At 39.8% G+C, this 23,481-nt stretch overlaps 1 protein-coding gene and 1 long non-coding RNA gene across 3 annotated transcripts in view; one reads left to right on the top strand and one right to left on the bottom strand.

The window, feature by feature from the left end:
- Nucleotides 1–4,922: 4,922 nt before the first annotated feature.
- Nucleotides 4,923–23,481, top strand: part of sgo1 (shugoshin 1) — a 22,183-nt gene continuing 3,624 nt past the window's right edge. For both annotated transcript variants that reach the window (XM_082185886.1, XM_082185885.1), the window contains exons 1-6: nt 4,923–5,294; nt 5,936–6,120; nt 10,206–10,249; nt 12,564–12,613; nt 12,688–13,485; nt 14,335–14,436. In XM_082185886.1, coding sequence (XP_082042012.1) covers nt 5,150–5,294; nt 5,936–6,120; nt 10,206–10,249; nt 12,564–12,613; nt 12,688–13,485; nt 14,335–14,436 — 1,324 coding nt within the window. In that variant the 5' untranslated portion in view covers nt 4,923–5,149. The remainder of the gene's footprint in view (nt 5,295–5,935; nt 6,121–10,205; nt 10,250–12,563; nt 12,614–12,687; nt 13,486–14,334; nt 14,437–23,481) is intronic.
- Nucleotides 13,137–14,003, bottom strand: LOC309510998. The gene is made up of 3 exons (XR_014210459.1): nt 13,721–14,003; nt 13,303–13,528; nt 13,137–13,260 (listed from the first exon to the last, which is right to left on the bottom strand). It is a non-coding gene; the product is annotated as an uncharacterized lncRNA (long non-coding RNA).

Genomic DNA, 23,481 nt, shown 5'->3' with positions numbered 1-23,481 from the left:
TTAGGTCTACAGTAGAGCCCACCTTATCCACGCTTTATATACACACTTCCTCTAATACTGATGACTGGGGCCAGTGCAATATGCAAAATCACTTTTATGACACAAGTCTGAAGGATATTTTCATAGAAACACCTATTCATCATCAGTGATAGAGACACCCTGGCAGAGCATGTGACTTCAGTTAGCATGACTGAAAATGTAATATAATCATACTTTCCAGTTCTCGTTCACTGCACTGTGTCCATCGCAGTCAATATTTATATATGCTTATATATGCTTTTATTGTTTTGCAGCAAATCCTCCTTTTTTTCCCCCCAGAATTCACTGTATGTTGTTTGCTTATTTTGTTATTTATTTCTTAAATGTTATCATGTTTATAAATGTTTGCACTGCAAAAAAAATTAAAAATAATAATTGTCTTGCTTTTCATCAAAAATATCTAAACATTCTTAAATCAAGACATTTACTGGAGAAGCAACACGAGGTTACACTTTATTTTAAGGTGTCATCGTTACAGTGTAATTATATATTTAAGTACTGAGTAATATTAAACAACTACATGTACTTACTATAGGGTTAGGGTAGGATTAGGGTTTGGTTGAGGGTTAGTTGCATGTAATTATGCATAATTTACTGTTATTACTATGGTAAGTATGTAACAGATGTAACAAGGACACTGTAAAATGAAGGGTTACCCGAAATTATTATGATATTACAGTTTTTCTTGATTGCTTAAACACTATAACCAGGCTTTAGACCACAAGCAACATAACTAACCAGGTTTAGAAATGTTGTTTTGAATTTATTGCACCAGTGTGTAAGACTCTGTTGTAGTGTGTGTGTGGGGGGGGGATGTGTGTTTACAGTTTTGAGAATACAAGACAAACTTTCAAGAAATGTGTTTAAGCAATCGAGAAAAACTGTAATGATGTTAAGTCTTGTTTTCTGACAAAAATCTGAAAAAACAAGTGTTTAAAACAAGAACATCTGTCAGTGTTGTCAGAAAACTAAACTCTGCTGCACAAACTAAACAATCACTTCTGGAATACAGTTTTGTTAAGTTATTATAGTTTGAGGAAAATACTCCATAATTTAAGGAAATATACTAGGGAAAATTGTTCAGGTTTGCATAATCAAATGTCCTGGAAAGCTGCATGACGTCACTGCGAGTGTTACAGTTTTTTTGGATTGCTTAAGCACGATTTTCAAAACAGGGCCCGTGTTTTCAAAACACTACACACAGTTAGCACAACCACACACCCAATTAGCAAAACACAACAGATCCTTTGCATAATTAAACACTCTTGTAAAAACTATACACTTCTGTTTAAAAACCACACTTTGTTACCATATGAAACACACACGTTTCACATTACTATACTCTGTTCGCACGAGTTACACTCTGCTGTGATAAACCTAAAACACTTTTAGCACTTCTACTTCCCTATGATTAGATACACAAAAGAAATTTATTTGAAATATATTTTCAGAGTATATTTTGGAATATATGCAAATATTTGAAATTGGCCCAATAAATATATTTCACACTTACAGTAACATCATATATTTTTGTTATATTTCAGAATATATTTCAATGTATTTGGAATATATGCCACATATATTTTTGACACTTTTGGGGACCCATACAGAAAAAAATACTTTGAAAAATATTCTGAAATATAACAAAAAATATATGATGTTACAGTAAGTGTGAAATATATTTATTGGGCCAATTTCAAATATTTGCATATATTCCAAAATATACTCTGAAAATATATTTTAAATATATTTCTTTTGTGTATGGGTACAATCAACAAAGTACAAATATAATGTAAATTCACCAAACACTACACAAGACCAATGTTGCAGACTGAAGAAACTCATTTATTTCTCAACACGCCCAAAATGTTGACCTGGAGATTCATAATACTGTAACAAAATGTCACTTTACGTATTGTACTGTAAGTTTACTGTAAAAAGTAAACTAGACATTGTCTCTTCGCCTAGCTGGATCTGGCCAGAGAATTTCATCAACATCGCAGGCAATGTTGTCATTAGCAAGACACCTTGGAAAGAAACGTCTTGAATGACTGCTGCTTTTTATAGTGCTTATACACCTGATTGGTGTGTCTACAATTAAGCAAACAAGTGTTTGCACACCTGAAGACTGTGTTGAACCAATTGGTTGGACGGTGCGGTAATTTGACAGTCAGTGCTTTGGTATTGCAAGGAAGTGACTTCATGATAGATTTTTGTGTGTAATGTATGTTAAGTGTGCTTAGTGTTTTGCAAATCACTGTGTGTAGAGTTTTGCAACAAGTGTGAGGTTGACAATGTGCTTATAGTTGTGCAAATATGGGCTGATGTTTTGCTTCTTGAGTGTAAGGTTTTGCTAATAGTGTACTACTTTTAATTTTAGTGTGTAAGCAATCCAAAAAAACTGTAATAAAGCATATTCTGTTCAGATCCAGAGCAACAAACTCTTTCCTGCGACTCTTTCTAAATATCCTGAGAATATTGTTCCTCTTCCTGAGCGTTTGACTGATGATCGTTCCTGATGAGTGTTTGACCCGCTGATGATCGTTCCTGATGAGTGTTAGACCCGCTGATGATCGTTCCTGATGAGTGTTTGACCCGCTGATGATCGTTCCTGATGAGCTGATCTGATCGCGTGTCGATGATGAGTTAGAGATGCAGAAGTTTGCATTAAATGGTCTTTGAGAGGAAGTTTACAGTGTTTTCACAGTACAACATTCATGCTATGAATTGTATTTTTAACTGCTAATTTCTTTGTTTATATGATGTTCTCAAAAAAAAAAAAATTGTTTTATTGAGAACATCATATAAACAAAGAAATTAGCAGTTAAAAATACATGAATAAAAAACAGATTGGATCACATATCAAAGGAAAAGATTAAAGGACATATATTTCAATAGTTGTTAAAGCCTTGTTGTACATGAGCTAGAGATAGTCACGGGTAATGATGCACTTCAGCAAAACACAGAAAAAGATTCTGTCTTGAAATTTTGCATTTATGTATATTACATTTTGTTAACAAAATAAGATTATTAACTTTTTTTCCCACAGTAAAGAAAAACCTTATAGAGTCAATGCTTTCAATAATAAATATTGTATAATCATTTAGACTTAGAGTGTCGGCGCATTTAAAAAAAAACATTAAATGCTTGAAGAAAATAAACGGGAAAAAAAACATTAAAAACAATCGTCCTCATTGTCATGACATCATAATAATTCATAACACAATATAGTGTCGGCACAATTTTATTTATTTTTGTATTAAAGGTATCAAAACTATAAGTACATAGCAAAAATTTACAAATTACAACTAAATAAAGAAAGCAGAGCAACACACACACACACACACACACACACACACACACACACACACACACACACACACACACACACACACACACACACACACACACACACACACACATACACACACACACACACACACACACACATCATCAGTCAAAGCCTGGACATATAAAAACAAAAGCAAAAGCAGAACAGAAACCTTTGATGAAAGAGTTGAAACAAGTTTATTGCCTTAATAGTCCAGTCATTTTATGAAAAAAGGTTGAACAAATTACAACAGAAGCAAACTCCACTGATTCTGTATCCTCAATATGTCCTGAGTAAGGGGGAAAAAGCCCAGAAGAATCCCATTAGGGGGGAAGTTTAGGAAAAGACCCAAATATAGTCTATTCATTCTTCTTCTCAGGTGAATATGGTAAACATGTTAACCTTTAGATATCACCATGAACATTACTGAGCTGATTACTTACATCAAGACAAACACAAAATGTATTACACGTTTTTTGAAATGGTTTGTTAACATGGACAAACATAATCTAATTACTTATGTGCTAATTTGCATACCACAACAGAGCTAAACATTGGGTATAGCCAGGAGAACATGTTGTTGAATCTTGTTGACACATAACAGTAAAATACTTAATGTTAAGGTCTGAGGGGAACAGGTTACCCATGAGCATTAGCCTACTACACAGAGGCAGGAAGAAGTACTTTAGAAACCAGCCTTTATTAATGTTTAAGAGATTGGGTTTGGGTCTGGGTCTGTGGGACTGTTTCTGGGGGATGAGTCTGAGGGAAGAACAGGAGACAAGGGTAAGGAGAATGCAGAAGACTAAAGGTTAGTAAAATAAAAAGTGAATCCCCATAAACAGTCCCACAGACCCAGACCCAAACCCAATCTCTTAAACATTAATAAAGGCTGGTTTCTAAAGTACTTCTTCCTGCCTCTGTGTAGTAATGCTCATGGGTAACCTGTTCCCCTCAGACCTTAACATTAAGTATTTTACTGTTATGTGTCAACAAGATTCAACAACATGTTCTCCTGGCTATACCCAATGTTTAGCTCTGTTGTGGTATTTATGCAAATTAGCACATAAGTAATTAGATTATGTTTGTCCAAATTGTCCATGTTAACAATACATTTTTTGTTTGTCTTGATGTAAGTAATCAACTGTAATGTTCATGGTGATATCTAAAGGTTAACATGTTTACCCTATTCACGTGAGAAGAAGAATGAATAGGCGTATGAATCATAGACTGTAAAAAAAATAGGTATCTATAGGCTATATGTGAGTCTTTTTCTAAACTTTCTCCTAATGAGATTCTTCTGGGCTTTTTCCCCTTACTCAGGACATATTTGAGGATAGAGTTTGCTTCTGTTGTAATTTGTTCAACCTTTTTTCCTAAACTGACTGGACTATAAGAGCTTTAAGATTGTTAGATGATGAATGATGATGAATGCTTGATGTACTGTTGGACCTCTTCTAAACACGGAGATTCAGGGATTCTGAGGAGAGTGTCGGCGCGTGCTATTTGTTTTTGACTGCAGATGACGTATGAGCTAGTTGCGGAAGTGACGTGTGCTCCTCCAATCAGAGCTCGCAGCGCATGATTTCGAACATCAACGTCCCGACGGGAAACACGCCAGAGAAGAAACTCACACAAAATACACGGTTTACGCGCTATCCGTCCTAAAGCAGCCGCTCATCCGTCCGTGGATCGCGGTGTGTCGAGTTTATGTGGAGCTCAGAGGCTTATGGAGGAGAAGTTTAACCCGTTAATCTCCTGAGAGACTCGCGTTCAGCCATGGCGCGCGAGCGGGCGCAGAAGAAGAGCTTCCAGCAGAGTCTGGACGAGATCAAGGACAAAATGAAGGAAAAGAGGAACAAACGCCTGGCTAGTGCTTCAGCTGTCAGCCGCGGCCTGTCGAAGATGAAGAACAGAAGCACAGGTGCGATTAACGCCGAGAAATCCACATATTCCTGCCTTTAGATGTGTGTGTGTGTGTGTGTGTGTGTGTGTGTGTATAAACGTCTAGGTTGTGTGTTATGGTCTCGGTAGTTCCAGCACTGGGTCTATATCTCCCAGCTCTTAAAGGGACAGTTCACGCAGAAATGTAAAGTCTGTCATTGACGCACGTTGATCAAACCTGTGACTGATTTTCCTCAGTGGGAAACAAACTGAGGTGTTTAGGAGTGACTTCCTCATTCTATCGCTTTCCATTCAGCCTAGCATCGCCTTTAGTGTTCCACAGAAGAAAGAAAGTCAGGTTTGGAACCAGATTAAAGTCAGCATGAAACAGAAGTTGTGATGATAACCGAATGAGTGAACCTTCTGGAACAAGAACACATGTGGGCGGGGCTTGATTGTGTCTGTTGGGAATTGTACTTATGGTTGTGGTTTGCTATTGGCTGATCTCCTGTGAGTGACAGGTTGCCCCGCCCTCTTCATCAGAGAAGAGATGCTGCAAGAGGAACTTATTCTGATTCAACATTATTAAAACACTGATGAATCACTTAGAATAAACACTGCAATATTCCATTAAAAAATAAGTCAATGACAGTGTATTTTTGGCGGATCGTGTGTTTACAGCGACGGTGCAGCCGTTTGTGCTGAAGAGCGTCCAGGTGAACAATAAAGCTCTCGCCGTGGCGCTGCAGACGGAGCGGGAGAAGGTACGGCAAGCACAGGGGGTCATTCTGCACCTGAAGAAGGAGAGGCAGGCGCTGGTCTTCCACCTGCTGATGCTGAAGAGGACACTTCGAGACCGCGCTCAGGTGAGACTGCACACACACACACACACACTGCTGATATACAGGTATGACGTACACACACACACACACACACACACACACTGCTGATATACAGGTATGACGTACACACACACACACACACACACACACACTGCTGATATACAGGTGAGACCTGCACACACACACACTGCTGATATACAGGTATGACGTACACACACACACACACACACACACACTGCGGCTATATAGGTGAGATGTACACACACACACACTGCTGATATACAGGTGAGACCTGCACACACACACACTGCTGATATACAGGTGAGACCTGCGCACACACACACACACACACACACTGCTGATATACAGGTATGACGTACACACACACACACACTGCGGCTATATAGGTGAGATGTACACACACACACACTGCTGATATACAGGTGAGACCTGCACACACACACACACACTGCTGATATACAGGTATGACGTACACACACACACACACTGCGGCTATATAGGTGAGATGTACACACACACACACACTGCTGATATACAGGTGAGACCTGCACACACACACACACACACTGCTGATATACAGGTATGACGTACACACACACACACACACACACTGCTGATATACAGGTGAGATGTACACACACACACAACACACACACACACACACACACACACACAGCTGATATACAGGTAAGATGTACACACACACACACACACTGCTGATATACAGGTGAGATGTACACACACACACACACACACACACACAGCTGATATACAGGTAAGATGTACACACACACACACACACTGCTGATATACAGGTGAGATGTACACACACACACACACACAGCTGATATACAGGTAAGATGTACACACACACACTGCTGATATACAGGTGAGATGTACACACACACACACACACTGCTGATATACAGGTGAGACCTGCAAACACACACTGCTGATATACAGGTGAGACCCGCAAACACACACTGCTGATATACAGGTGAGACCCGCAAACACACACTGCTGATATACAGGTGAGACCTGCAAACACACACTGCTGATATACAGGTGAGACCTGCAAACACACACACACTGCTGATATACAGATGAGACCTGCAAACACACACACACTGCTGATATACAGATGAGACGTTCACACTAGTGATGCACCGATGTGAAAATTGTGGCCGAGACTGATAACCAATATTAATATTGCTGTTATGGCCGATACCGATATTTACCGATGTCAATATCTCTGTATAGAAAACAAATTTTAATGATGATCAAATAAAGAGAAATGACTGATATTGGGCACCTTTACCTGTGTGCAAAATATGTCACACGTACGACACACATGCATTATACTGCATTGCATATACAGTAATGTGTGCTGGTCAACTTGTCTAAAATTAAGAAACCCTTAGAAAACATAAAAAAAAAACCAAAAAAACAGGAACATTGTGTAAAATTAAGATAGGCTACTTCATTTATTATTCCAATATCCAAATATGATACTAAAAAATACCACAGGGAAAAGGTATTCTATTTGTGACGTGCTGTCTTTGCGTTTGAACATTGCACATTTTAAACAGGACACTCATTAACTGAATAAATGTTAGCCAATACAAACATATTTATAGAAAACTGTTGACAATGAATAGACAGGAGTCCAATAATAGCATAACGAATCATTCTAAAAATAATAACAAGTAGCCTAGGCTATAAGACGAACATGGGCTGTGTTAACAGTAAAATTCTCTGTGTGTGCGCGTCCGTGTTTGTGAGAGAGAGAGAGCTCGCGCAGCACTGATACAACGGTAGCCTACTTTTTAATCCATAAGTAACAAACGCGCTAGTTTTCATACAAAATAAATATGTAACATAATTAGGTAGTCTACTTTAGTTATTATTAACACAATAACGTAGCACATGAAGGCAACGTTTCTCAACACTGAGAATGAATCAATAAACGCCTGTTTCTCCACTCGCGCTTATCAGTAATCCACAAATCACACGTGCTGTCACTTTTGAAAAATCAAATTCGAACGGGTATCAAATATCAAGCAATATATTAAAATATCTATGAGTCAAAAAACGATCAGTCAAAAATGTGTCATGAAGAGGAAAAAAACATAAGTCGCACTGGACTGCGTTAACAATGTTACGGACGGGACAGTTCTCCGTTACGGACGTGAGCGCTCTGAAAGCGCCACTAAAAGACTGCTTTAAAACTTTCACAGAGACCTCAAACAGAAAGCACAAAGCCTGTATTTAAATTTAATTTCGTTTCGTTAAATATAGTAGAAACTATTTAATCAGGACACGGAGGCGCCGGCGCGTGAACCTGGAGCACGTCTCATAAATGAACCGAAACCTACACAGACCGAAGACATATATAGAAAGCTTGAAATGTCTATTTTTAAACAGAACAATTCAAAACGAAAGAAAACAGACGGTTCTCTACTTATGTCATCTGTATGAAATGTGTATTTCTCTCAGGCGCGTTCACTACTGCTAAGATCGCGAGTCAGCGTCGTCAACTTCACACTTCAAATATCGGCCTGTTCACATCGGCCATATTTTGACATCGGAACGATACCGATGTGTAAAAAAATTACCATATCGGCCGATATTATATCGGCGGCCGATATATCGTGCAGCACTAGTTCACACACACACTGCTGATATACAGGTGAGACGCTCAGGTGACACTGGGGTGTGTTTCCCAAAAGCATCGTTAGCCAACTATGGTCACAAGTTCTGTCGTTATCAGCAGTTCAACGAGTCTGTGTTTCCCGTAACCATCGTTTTAATGAACGTTCACAAACAGCATCTCAGAGTTGTGTGTTTGAGCGACAGATCTCGACCTGTGGTTAGAAGAAGAGTTTCTAGTGTTCATGACGTGGACTCTAGTGTAAGAACGAGCATGTGTGAACGAGCTCTAGTGTAAGAGTCTATGAGTGAATCTGGAAATGAGAAATAGTCCTCAGATGTCATGTCTGGTGTTGTCAAGCGTTAATGCGATCTCAAACCGATTCAGTAACAGTTAGGGATGTTAACCGATGACCGTTTGACCGATGGTTGACCGTATCAACGTTAACCGATCAAAGTTGTCGGTAGTCGGTAAAAAAAAAAAAAAAAAGTGATCTCTAAATTAGGCTATTATAGACAGTGGGCTAAACGCTACTACAGTTAGCCATCTCATTCCAAGATCTTTTTGTGTGAAGTGAACAAATCCCTCACACTCAATTTTTCATAACTCGCCTGTTTGTACTTAATAAACCAATAAAAAAAAACAGCGTTTGGGTTCGCGACTTCGCGCGCTCATTTAAGAAAATGACAGCTCCGAAGAGACGCCGCTTTAGTTTGAGGTAAGTTAGCAAACTTAACGTTACCTCAAACTAAAGCAGCGTCTTTTCTGAGCTGTCATTTTCTTAAATGAGCCGCGGCAATGTTTCAAATGAGCTTCTAACGCTAGACAAACGCCTTTATTTTCAACGCGATCAAGTTGTACCCAAACCATTTCGAAACTAAGTAGCCATTTGTCCTCCGATTACATACAAGCTCCTCGGCGCCGCGTTTGCGGGACTCATGTTTCGCGCTGTAGGGGATTTTTTTTTTAAAGTGACGTGAGTGGAAGTGTGTGTGTGTGTGAGCGGGAGGCAGAGCGGCAGAGAGATGCGACAGAGTTGCGAAATTGCAGGTGCGAGCATATTTTAAACAAATCGGTTAACCGGTTTCAACCGGCTAATGAGGCTCGGTGGTCGGTCAAGAACATTTTTAGTTTTCGCCATCCCTAGTAACAGTAGTTATTCCTCCAACACCTGCGTGACGTCATTAACCAGCGTTGATGAACCACCAGTTTGCGACAGTACGGTTTCGGGAAACAGTCGAGACTATAGTTGATGTCTATAGTAGTGAAGCACGAGTTTCGGCGCTGTACGGGAAACACAGCCCTGGATGCTTCATCGACGTACAGATTTAGTTCTGTGTGAGCGTGTGAATAGTGTGACAGGTGAATAGTGTGTGTACTAGTTCCTCTCAGCCACGGCTCTGCTGGTTTAACTTCTTTCTGCTTCTTGTTTTTGTAGGTTTCCCCTGTGGAGTCGATTCCAGCTCAGCCTGTCAGTCCTCGGTGAGAAACACCAGCTTCTTATAGAACAGTTACACAGACACACTAGTGTTCAGCCCGTCAGTCCTCGGTGAGAAACACAAGCTTCTTATAGAACAGTTACACACACACTAGTGTTCAGCCTGTCAGTCCTCGGTGAGAAACACAAGCTTCTTATAGAACAGTTACACACACACACTAGTGTTCAGCCTGTCAGTCCTCGGTGAGAAACACAAGCTTCTTATAGAACAGTTACACACACACTAGTGTTTAAAGGGCTGAGTCTCTTCTGTTCACCAAAGCTGCACAAACACAGTAAAAACAGTGGAATATTATTCCAGTGTAAAGCAGCGGTTTCTATGGAAACTACGCCACAGAATAAAACATTTTAAAAGATAATTGTGACGTTATATCTCGCAATTCTGACTTTATATCTCGCTCTATGTGTATATAACTCTAGAGTGTACTTAATAACACTCTATGAGGAAAAAAAGTCAGAATTTCAAGTATTTCTTGCAATTTCGACTTTATATCACACAATTATAAGGAAAAAAGATCAGAATTGTGAGAAGAAAAGTCGCAATCTTTTTTCTTTCTGTTGCAGAAACAAGCTTCCATAGTCGTCTATGTGAATATATATATATATATATATATATATTAGGGATGGGCATTCGATTAAATTTTCTTAGTCGATCGTCGGGAGAATTAACGATCGACTATCGATTAATCATTAATATTTTTATATTGAAATTCATTATTTCTTTAACTTTTTATAAATTAAAAATGCAATGAAAATACAAAAATACAGTTTGTTTGTCCTCGATGAGATCTTTATTACAAGAAGATCAACTTGTGGCAGTGAAACTGGACGTTCGGTAGACTTGAAGATTCCTGCGGTGCTCTAAACCAGCGGAACCTGCAGCTGCGAGCCGGCGTTCTTAAACAGAGACCCATGGCCACTTCATCCGTTTTCTGTGATCGGATAGCTATCCGCTCGTGAAAAGACCAAATCTAAATGCCCTCCGAAACGCATTCGAGACGGATTTAAATCCGATCGTTCAAACCACTTCAGGAGGAGATCTGAGACGCATTCCAGACGAAACTGGACAAGAGTAAATGCATCTGGTTGTTGAAACCACATATGTAAATTTGACTTATCCCAAAAATGATAAGAAATAAACGTGTGAGAGCGTGTTATAGGCTATATGTCATGTTATATCCAGATATGACGACGCTACTTCAACACGCATCACCACAGACGAGCATCTATTCATCAAGCCAACGTGCAAACTATCGCAAATCAAAGTGAAAGTCATTCATCAACACACAATCATCTTCATTAAAAGTAAAGAACCGAAATGATCTTACCAGGGCTGTTGCCGCAATATCTTGTTGCGGTCTTTGATTTAGAAATTTTCGCTGATGATCAATAAAATGCAGCTCATATCAGTTGCTTTCGATTCGATGACGTGCAACAATTTAAATATGCATATAGCGCGGGAATTCAAGATCGGATTTATATCCGTTTTGCAAAAACACATTTATGTGACCAGGTGTAAATGGAATCGTTTTGATAAATCAGATAGCTATCCGATCTGAGAAAACGCATGAAGTTCCCATAGAACTTCTGCACCAGTCTACTGATTTCTGTTGAGAAAGATAAGCATGTTGACATGATCTGGGATCAGACGCGACCGCAACCTGGTGACAGCCAGTCCAGCCGCCGAAAACACCCGCTCTGAGGGGACTGACGTTGCCGGGATGCAGGTACCTCCGCGCTAAAATTAATTCCATTGCTTCAAGACTCACACTACGCAACGCAACCTGCATTAGTTTAATCGATAACAAATAAACGTGATCGACGAAATTCTTAACGATCAATTATCGATCGTCGATTAATCATGCCCATCCCTAATATATATATATGAGTAAAGTGTAATCTATTCCTGATAGGAGGCGCAGGTGTCGACGACCTCTGTGACCTTTATCTCACACACACACACATTCAAAAACATGTCGGTATTTGTTTCTTAGAACATTTTGCACCGGTTGCTTTCAGAAAACACTCTTTGTAAACTAGATACTAACCCTTTACTAAATACAGTAAAACAGTGAAATATTATTCCAATGTAAATCAGCTGTTTTCTATGTGAATATACAGTAAAGTGTAATTTATTCCTGTGATCAAAGCTGAATGTTCAGCATCATTACTCCAGTCTTCAGTATCACATGATCCTTCACAAATCACTCTAACATGATGATTTGATGATCAAGAAATATTTAGGATTATTATCAGTGTAAGAAGGTTTTTGTTGATGATATTGTGTCTGTGTCGCAGGCCGGTGTGTGTGTTTGAGACTGACGTGCAGGAGCCTCCTCCGACTGCAGGTAAGTGTGTGTGTGACTCACATACTCATTACACACAGGTGTTCGGGCTTTTACACTGTTCTGTGTGTGTGCAGAGGCTGCTCAGGGGAGCTGTGCGGACAGACCGGGATCACTGCCGCCCACAGTGGGAACCAGGAGGAAGAGACGCTCCGATGCTGCGAGGAGACGGAGCTCACGCTTGCACTCCATCGGGAGAACACCAGAGACTCCCGATGACCGGCGAGAGGAGGTGCTCAACACTCGCCCGGAGGAGGAGCGGATCGAACCGGAGGAGCAGAACCAGGAACAGAACTGTGAATTTGAGGAGAACCAGGAACAGAACTGTGAGTTTGAGCTGGAGGTTTCTGAGGTCCAGCACTCGACTCCGGAGCCTCCCGTCAAACCGAGCAAAAGGAGAAAACCCACCCGGACCAAACCGGACCGGGGCCGCAGACCGGACCGGGCCCCGCTGAAGAAACCCTGGGAGAACCACAAACCCAGAGCGCGCTCCAAAAGCCGTGAGCGTTCCCAGAGCCGATCCCGAGCGCCGGCCGAGGGCCTGAACTCCTCGCTGGGCGGCAACGACACCTTCGACTTCGACTGTGAGGAGGCCGTTCATCTGACACCCTTCCGAACCGGACACAAGCCTGCGGAGAGACTGGACAAACCTGCGGAGAGACCGGACAAACCTGCAGAGAGACCGGACAAACCTGCGGAGAGACCGGATAAACCTGCGGATGAAGAGGACCAGGCCGACAGCAGCCTCTCCGATGATGATGATGATTCCCCGTACGTGCCGAGGAGGAAGACTAGAAGAACTCGAAGTCCTCCGGCCAAACGCGCTCGATCCAAACGCCGCTCCGCTCAGGAGAAGAACCTGAACCAGCACTCAGGTACCTCACCGCACTTTAAACGGGGCATATCATGAAAATCTGACTTTTCCCGTGTGTAAGTCTATAATCCGGTGCTTCTACCAACCCAGAAAGCGTGAAAAGTGAAGCCCAGTAACTGTTCTGGTGAGCCTTTCTCTACAAGCATGACAAAAAACAATCCGATCAGGGTTCGCTCTCCTTCCGACATATGAAGAGGATCTAATATTAAGTAATTGGGTTTAGCTGTCGTGTTAACATGAGTTACTCATTATGAATAGTACGCATCTGAGGCGTGTTGGTGACTCGTAGTAGTCGTTATATTGGATGATTAAATAAGTGATTTAATAAATGATCAATCATATCGACTCACTTTACTCTCTACTAGCCCTTTATTCAGATTAAACCCTTCTCACTCATTTGGCGAGGAACATGTCGTTATGAGCAGCGTCTGCACACCCAGTCGAGCTGTTGGCTGTAACACACGCATATTGCAGTATTAAGGCTGACGATTAATTGATCGTTAACTTAAACGACTATCGATCATGGGAATTTTTGTAAATTGACATCCCTACTTTAAACGTAAAGCTTCCGCGGTATCTTAAGCTCGTGTAAAGACTCCACCCTCTTCTGAACGGAGGCGGAGCTAAAGCTCATTTGCATTTAAAGTGACACAAAAATTGCGTGTTTTTGCTCACACCCAAAAGGGCAAATTTGACGAGCTATAATAAATGATCTGGTATTTTGAGCTGAAATTTTAGACACATTCTGGGGACACCATAGATTTATATTACATCTTGTGAAAAGGGGCATACTATGTATCATATCACACTATCTAACATTTCATTCTTTTAATAATTGAATGATTCACAGAGAAAAGCAGGGCTGAAGTGGACGAAACTGACGTGCATCTCGACACACAGTCGCTGGTCTGTGTTCCTCTCCTGGATCCCAGCCAATCAGAGACGAGCCCAGGTAAACGCAGATGAGTGGAAATAATTTGTGAATTCCTCATAGTTATTGCTTTCTGTTCCAGGGTTATGAATAGAGCTGTGGAATATAATCACCTTTACGATGCTGAACTATTATTGCTTGCTTGAATGCTTCTGTCACACTTGTGCATCAATTAAAGATAAATACACCAGGTCTATAGTGGACACAAATGTCTGTCATATAGAAGACGCTAGGCAGATTATTGCTGAAGTAAAACAAGTTTAAAAAGTAAAACAAAAAAGTTAAATGCGTTTTAGTTTATGAAAATTATTTATGAATATTATTTTATTTAAAATGTATATTTTATGAAACATGTTGAACTCTAAAACTGTAAAAAGCAAAGCCATAAATCTAAACAAGTTGTGTTCCAGTCAGAGTTTCCGCTAGAAAAAAATGGTGCCGGTCAAAGTGACCGGCAGAGATTTCGTTTTCCGGACATTTTGATGATATGCCGGTCAAATATTGCCTCTTAATTAGTCAAGTTGAGGAAAACTGGAGGCAGGCTATGTAACTTAAAAAATGACATAATCAGGCCGTATAGAATGCAACATGTTTATTAGCCTAACTTTCAAATAGACGGAAAAAAAACATGAACGTCCGATTGGCGTCAATTAACGGCAATTGTTTTTACTATGGTTTCACATTCATAGTTTAACAAACCAATCCCCCTTCCCCTCATAAAATATCTGAATATCTCGCGGTGTAAATAGCCGCATTTCCATTACAGATTTGCGCAAATGTTTTGCGCTATTATCTAAATATCGATAAAAAAACTATTGCGAAATGACAGCGTTTCCATTAACCGATGTTATAGGCTATGCGACTAAACGTCCTTTTTTCTCTCACGATAAGTCATTTAAAAAATCACGGCAACGGACGTTGGTTTATATAATATCACAGCCACCGCATTAGACATTATTATTATGATTAATGGAAGGAGACGTGGCGTGTTATCCAAGCATTAATGGCAGGGAAAGACCCTTGTACTGTGAACGACACATATAAGGAGTTTCTGGGTGTTTCGCCCTCATTTCTGCTCCGAGGTTTTGATTGTGGCATTTATTTGAGATTTAGAATCCAGTATTCCTATAGGCTAATTATTGTTTCTTTTATGAATTTAAAGGGATACTTCACCGTTTTTTCATATTAAACTATGTTATTCCCTTAACTAAGACGAGTTGATACATACCTCTATCGTCTCAGTGCGTGCACTAAATCCCTCTGTCTTGCGGCGAAACTTTGTTAGCCCAGTTCATTTAATATGGGCCAAGCAGAGAAGATACCAAACACCTCCATGTTTTCCCTATTTAAATACAGTTACTCGCGAAGTGTAACTCGACCTAGGACGGTGACACAAAACAAAACGTTGCGCTTTTCTAAGCGTGTAAAATGGATAACTATTTTGTATGGCGGAATACCATAGCAAGTGCTTGTAAGCACTTCGACTTGGCGCAGTAATATCTTCACTAGAGGGAGCGGGGGCCGGTGAGAGGATTTTTCACGAGTGAAGATATTACTGCGCCAAGTCGAAGTGCTTACAAGCACTTGCTATGGTATTCCGCCATACAAAATAGTTATCCATTTTACACGCTTAGAAAAGCGCAACGTTTTGTTTTGTGTCACCGTCCTAGGTCGAGTTACACTTCGCGAGTAACTGTATTTAAATAGGGAAAACGTGGAGGTGTTTGGTAGCTTCTCTGCTTGGCCCATATTAAATGAACTGGGCTAACAAAGTTTTGCCGCAAGACAGAGGGATTTAGTGCACGCACTGAGACGAGAGAGGTATGTATCAACTCGTCTTAGTTAAGGGAATAACATAGTTTAATATGAAAAAACGGTGAAGTATCCCTTTAATAAAGAACTCTGTCTCGTATTCTGTCCAAACGATCCATGTAGGCTACTTGTCCATTCGTTTTTCCTTTTTTAACCCGTAGGCTAATAGAAAAACGAAAAATGAACGGTTGTTGTCTTTTTAAAACGCAAAGTTGAACACCAAAATTTTAATTTGAACTGGCTACACAAACTGCTGCGCAAAAAAGTAAATACCGACGCGATTTCTGATTTTTGTTTATGACTTTTTGCCCCTTTATTAAACATTTAAAATATTCACAAATTAATATGGAAAATTCAAAGGCCAAATTAGAACCTTGAATTTATGTTTTTCCCGCAGTGCTGAATGAGAAGAGCCATTCATATTATGAATAAACTGTTTTCTAAGTGTCGGCTAAAATCATATCTCCATCTCTGCTGTTAAGCAGATGCGCTTTTAGAGAGAAATGCACCTTTCATACAATTACATAATCAGAAGGTATTAGCTTTCGATTCGAATTTGTTCGTTTTAAAGTGGACATTTCAAGCTTTAGCCTACATAAGCTATATTTTGTTTCAATTCTCACGCTCCAGTTTATGGAGATCATGAAAGTGCGTCTGATTGTTTTATTTTATTTTACAAAAGCACAACGTTTTCTTGTTATTGTGAGTTTACACAAATAAAAGTAGTTGAGAATAATGTATTATTATTTTCTGTATGACCAGAAATGATAGAGTATTTTAAGTTGTTTCCACTGTTAATAGGAAAATGCAAGTGGTCACGCCCGCGCCTCCGTGCCATGCAGTGCGCGCTCCACACTCAGCTTTGTTCCTTTTTTGCATAAAAGCGTCTTCTAAATATAGCTTATTAAATGTTATAATATAATAAAATAATATAAAATGATTATTATTTGCGTAGCTATACATGAACCTCAAACACACCGCGTCTTCTAAGTCAGGTGACTGCAAATGCGCAAAAACTGTTTCCATTGCAGTTTTGCGAAATATTCCTTTTTCGAATTGCCTGAAAAACCACCTCATGCGAGCATAAAAACGTTCTTGCGATAAACGGGAGTTTTTGCGAAATTAACGTGTTTCCATTGTGCGTATTTTTAATTCGCAATTTCAATTTGCGCAATTTGAAGGGTAGCCTAATGGAAACGCGGCTAGTGTCTCTCCACAACTTGCAATGCGCATAAGCCGCGTAACCTAGTTCTCCGCAAGGCGACTTCGCTGCTTCGTCTTGATCCGATTCTGCTTTTTCTCCGGTGGTGGTGGAGCTGTCTGGACATCTGAGGCTTCAGGCGTTCCTGATTCACCATCGTCCGTCGCGTCTGGCCTCTGAAAAAAGCTTTTAAGGCTAGTCTGCCTGGGCCTGGCCATATTTGAAACGTCTCACTCATTCGTTCGTTGTTTAGGTCTATATTACAGCCGTTTGAGGCGTGCGCTTTATTTGAAATGCAGCATGCGATGTTGTTTAATAACTTTCAAACGGTAGAGCCTGTTCCTTTATAAAAGCCAAAGGTCGGTGTATTTTTGTTTTATACATTTTAGGCTTATTCTCAAATTCAGATTGTGTTAGGGGGGCGGGATTATTTAGGTAATTTTAATCGGACAATTTGACCGGAGAGATTTAATTTTGTCGGACATTTCATTTTTTTTCCGGCCAATGTCCGGTAATTACCGGACAACGGAAACCCTGGTTCCAGTATCTCAGTGTGTTTGGCAGATTTCCCCCGTTAGATGCAGAGGTTTTCTTTCTTTAATATTGCAAACACACACACACAGTTTTTTTTTATTACACACATGCAAACCACACTCTGACATCCATACCAACTCTTGATTGGCTCTATAATATGCAGGAGGAGAAAATAGGAATAAATCGAGTATTTGCTTTATAGGCCAAACCTGAGAAAATGGCACATCTGGGGAAAAAATTAAAAATTTGGCAACAGAATGAAATGTTCCCAGAGCACCGCGCACCGTACCGGGATCCGTTTACTGCTAGGGTTCTAGATCTGTTTACCGGTAGAATCCGAGATCTGTTTACCGGGTTAGGGTTCTAGATCTGTTTACCGGTCGAGTCCGAGATCTGTTTTACCGGTCGAGTCCGAGATCTGTTTAACACTAGGGTTCTAGATCTGTTTACCGGTCGAGTCCGAGATCTGTTCACCGCTAGGGTTCTAGATCTGTTTACCGCTAGGGTTCTAGATCTGTTTACCGGTCGAGTCCGAGATCTGTTTACCGGTCGAGTCCGAGATCTGTTTACCGGGTTAGGGTTCTAGATCTGTTTACTGGTAGAATCCGAGATCTGTTTACCGGGTTAGGGTTCTAGATCTGTTTACCGGTCGAGTCCGAGATCTGTTTTACCGGTCGAGTCCGAGATCTGTTTACCACTAGGGTTCTAGATCTGTTTACCGGTCGAGTCCGAGATCTGTTCACTGCTAGGGTTCTAGATCTGTTTACCGCTAGGGTTCTAGATCTGTTTACCGGTCGAGTCCGAGATCTGTTCACCGCTAGGGTTCTAGATCTGTTTACCGCTAGGGTTCTAGATCTGTTTAACGTTCGAGTCCGAGATCTGTTCACCGCTAGGGTTCTAGATCTGCAGACCTGCCAACCTGTACGCATTTTGCGTAGCGGATACGCATTTTGACTTCAAAGTACGCTGGTACGATGTGTCACTCTAAACTACGCAAAAACCTGGTAACGCCTCTGTGCACGCGCTGTCCTCAAATCAAGCTACAGCAAAAGAAGAAAAGTTCGACCAATCATATCGCTGGGTTCATTCCCCAAATAGCAAGCGGGGATGATTGACAGATGCGTAAGGCCTATCATTAAAAAGAGACTGAAAATCGACACCAATAAAGATTCCCGCTCAATCCCCCTTCCACTCCCGCGGCCGCCGTCTGACTGATGTCATAAGCGAGGACAGTACAGTCACGGTACTTCTGACTCCTGAAGGTAAACGGCCTGGGGTCGATTTGGAAAGTTGATTGTTGAGTTAACTTAATCTTATGGATTCGATGATCACACAGATCGCATGGATTATCTTAAAATACTCCGTTAAGTTATTCATGGTCACTCAGAAAAGAGGAAGACATCATTCAGTCATGCAAATAATAAAATGCTCAAGTAATGCTGAACTATAAATCTTGAAATCGCTATGGCTTAGCTGCTAGTGATTATGAAAGTGCTGTGATTTGTGGATTAACGTTAGCCTACTGATAAGCGAGAGTCTGAAGAAACAGGCGTTTAATATTCATTCATTCTCAGTGTTGAGAAACGTAGCCTTCATGTGCTACGTTATTGTATTAATAATAACTAAAGTAGACTACCTAATTATGTTACATATTTATTTTGTATGAAAACTAGCGCGTTACTTATGGATTAAAAAGTAGGCTACCGTTGTATCAGTGCTGCGCGAGCTCTCTCTCTCTCACAAACACGGACGCGCACACACAGAGAGAGAAGATCATTGTAAAATTTAAATTGACGGGCTAAATTAAAGGTGAACTAAGTAACTTTTTTTACCTTAACCCTCTGAGGTCTGAGGGGTTTTTGGGGTCCTTGAGATGTTCTGACATGCCCTGACATTTGTGCTTTTTTCAGTTGCTTATAAACATATTAATGGCAAAGGTATAATTACACTCTATTTAGCACAAACAGGGCTACCATAATATGTGAGCAACATGCATGTACATGTTTGTATTTTTGAGAGAATAATGTTTATGCATGGTTATTGAAAAAACAAAAAACTAAAGTTTCTGAAATAAGGCCACAAAACACATACTAAATACGTGTCAATAAGACTTTTGACTAATTGATGTCTTTGCCTAGAGTTTTTTCTTCAAAATGATGTGAAAATCATCCTGCCCTTATCATTCACATAACACAATACATTGATTTAAATCTTGTAAAACACTTTTTGTTTGTAAAGGCAATATGCGCAAGGGGCGTCAACCATTCAACAGCATCATGCATATGTAGTGATTCACACCTCAGGAGACAATGGGGCCCGCATACCTAATGAGCCATTCATTCAGGTGTGTCACCTATAGCCACAAGAAAGAATGCAAGAGCAATATATATACAGTATATATATATATATATATATATATATATATATATTCTACCAAATTGGTTCACAGTTGGATGCATGTCAAATTTTTTTTTTTTTCACAAATTTTGCTTGCAAATTGTATAATATCCAAGGAAAACATGTCTATTAATTGTGCAGTTAATTCTCATACTGTATTTTCAGTTTTGGAATATGTATCCTCTCCCCAAATTTGTCAATAATAAAACACAATAAAAATTATTTAAAGAAAATGCTTATATTTACCTTTTAAAATTTGTTTACATCTACCTTGTAAATATATATTTTTTTATTAAAAAGGTTACAATTACAACAACAATTGAAGTGTAATCTTTCTTTGTAAAAACTAAAGTATAAATTTTATCATACATATTTCAAACTTCGAATATAGCCTACATTGACAAAACATACTATATTTAACATATTAGCAAAAATTGGCAAACAAAAGCTTATTTGAGGTGGCAGATATTTTACAGTAAAAATGTGTAATCTATCCAAAACTAATCAACGAAATGTTGTCTTTCATATGTCTGTAACATAGGTCTTTCGTTTTTATTATAAGGAATATAAATGTTAATTTGCAGTTTAATACGTTGCTTATACAAATACATTTTATTTCAACATATTTCAATCGATTTTACTCAGTATAGCAAAATAGTTTGCTAAAAGCAGATCATTTATTCACACACAGAAACGAAATTCAAATTTAAACCGTCTTTTTGCGAGTTGTGGTAAACAGCGCATCTCTGCGTTCATTCATTCACACAGAAACGCGATTTACTTGAGAATGAAAAAAAAAACTTACTACATTATTCCATCCGTTGCTCCTCGAAATACCAGCACTTCTGAGGTACGTTTTCCATTATTATTATTCCTCACAGCGCTGCGAGACAGTGTAGACAACTACACTTATCTGAATAAACTTGATGTGTTTTCTCGAGCTGATATGTGGGCGTTCACAGTTTGTATGGGATCGTCTCAGTCATTTGCGTTTGAATAGCGCGCGCTCTCCGTGGGCGGGGCCGATTATAACGTAATGAGATGAGATGAGCTCGACTGGAATCGCTCTCTTTTAATACAGATTTCACAAGATGAAGATATTTGTTTTTTATATAAATTACTTCATTTAAAAGACGAGAATTCAAGCTTCATGCCTGTGTGTCTGTATGCCTGTTTGACTGAGTATTCGCTCAGTTATTGTTCATTTTCGGACGCGTTTCAGAATGGACTTCACTGGCAGAGAGAAGGCAGAACTCGCTTCGTGTTTATTTTTCTTTATTTGGCAAAAAGCACAACACTTTGTTTTTATTGTGAGTATACACAAAAATAATACACATTTAACAGAATCGATTGATGTATGAAACTCCTATGGAAAATCAAAGTCAACAGAGTATTTATGAGTTTCTTTTACATTGATAAAAAAAAAGCGAGCTGGTATCGCCGGCGATACCGTAGACCTCAGGGGGTTAACTGAACAGCTTCGGAGTCATTGGAATGGTTATATTACTCATTTCGGGTTGAATGGTGGTCGTTTCGCACCCCCCTGGTGCCCGTGAGCGGAAAATACGCACTTGCAACTTTGGCCGCTGCGTCAGGAAGTCTCGCGTGATATCAGGTCTCGCGATGTAAACAATTGCTTTACGGCCAAAAGAAATCTGCTAAAATGCTGTCATTATTGCTCTCCCTCACGCTGTCCGAACCCGAATGAAGAAGACGTTTTAAAGAACGTCCCGTCTGCTTTGATGTCGTTGATCTATAGCCTCTGGTGTCTGAGAATCAACAACGAGTTTTTACAACAGTGTTAGTCAAATAGTCAAATATCTATAGTCAAATATCTATAGTCAAATATCTATAGTCAAATATCGATTCCGAAGCTGCGGGGGGAGCTCTAGAGAGAAACCTGCGAGCAAAAAGCGAGAATACAGCGAAGAAGTCCCGAAGCTACTGAGTGCTGCTTTAAAATTGTGTTCATGCTTGTTTTTTTTCAGTCAAAAAGCATTTTGTATTATCCATCCCTGCTTTTAAAATTCGTTAAATGACGGACGTTTACTGTTAACACAGCCCTCATTATGTCGGATTCGGAACATATACTTTATATTATTTTTAGAATAAGTGATTCGTTATGCTATTATTGGACTCCTGTCTATTCATTGTCAACTGTTTTCTATAAATATGTTTGTATTGGCTAACATTTATTCAGCTAATGCGTGTCCTGTTTAAAATGTGCAATGTTCAAACGCAAAGACAGCACGTCACAAATAGAAGCCCTTTTCCCTGTGGTATTTTTTAGTATCATATTTGGATATTGGAAAATAAATTAATTAGCCTATCTTAATTGTACACAATGTTCCTATGTTATCTTTTTTCATCTTTTTTTTTTTTTTTTTTTTTTTTTAACTGTGTTCTAGGGGTTTCTTCATTTTAGACTAGTTGACCAGCACACATTATATGCAATGCAATTATATAATCGATACCCCCGTCGATACGCACATTTTTTTTGCAAGGTTGGCAGGTATGGATCTGTTTACCGGTCGAGTCCGAGATCTGTTTACCTCTAGGGTTCTAGATCTGTTTACCAGTAGAATCCGAGATCTGTTTACCTCTAGGGTTCTAGATCTGTTTACCGGTCGAGTCCGAGATCTGTTTACCTCTAGGGTTCTAGATCTGTTTACCAGTAGAATCCGAGATCTGTTTACCTCTAGGGTTCTAGATCTGTTTACCGGTCGAGTCCGAGATCTGTTTACGGCTAGGGTTCTAGATCTGTTTACCGGTCGAGTCCGAGATCTGTTTACCTCTAGGGTTCTAGATCTGTTTACCGGTCGAGTCCGAGATCTGTTTACGGCTAGGGTTCTAGATCTGTTTATCGGTCGAGTCCGAGATCTGTTTACCTCTAGGGTTCTAGATCTGTTTACCGGTCGAGTCCGAGATCTGTTTACGGCTAGGGTTCTAGATCTGTTTACCGGTCGAGTCCGAGATCTGTTTAAGGCTAGGGTTCTAGATCTGTTTAAGGCTAGGGTTCTAGATCTGTTTACCGCTAGGGTTTGGTTCTAGATCTGTTTACCGCTAGGGTTCTAGATCTGTTTAGTCTAAGCTCTGTTCACCTTCAGTTTCGCTTCACAGTA

Source organism: Leuciscus leuciscus (genome assembly GCF_965113295.1).
Source record: "Leuciscus leuciscus genome assembly, chromosome: 12".
NCBI classification, from domain to species: Eukaryota; Metazoa; Chordata; class Actinopteri; order Cypriniformes; family Leuciscidae; genus Leuciscus; species Leuciscus leuciscus.
Note: the sequence above shows the minus strand (reverse complement) of the source record. Positions and strands in the feature narration are given on the sequence as shown.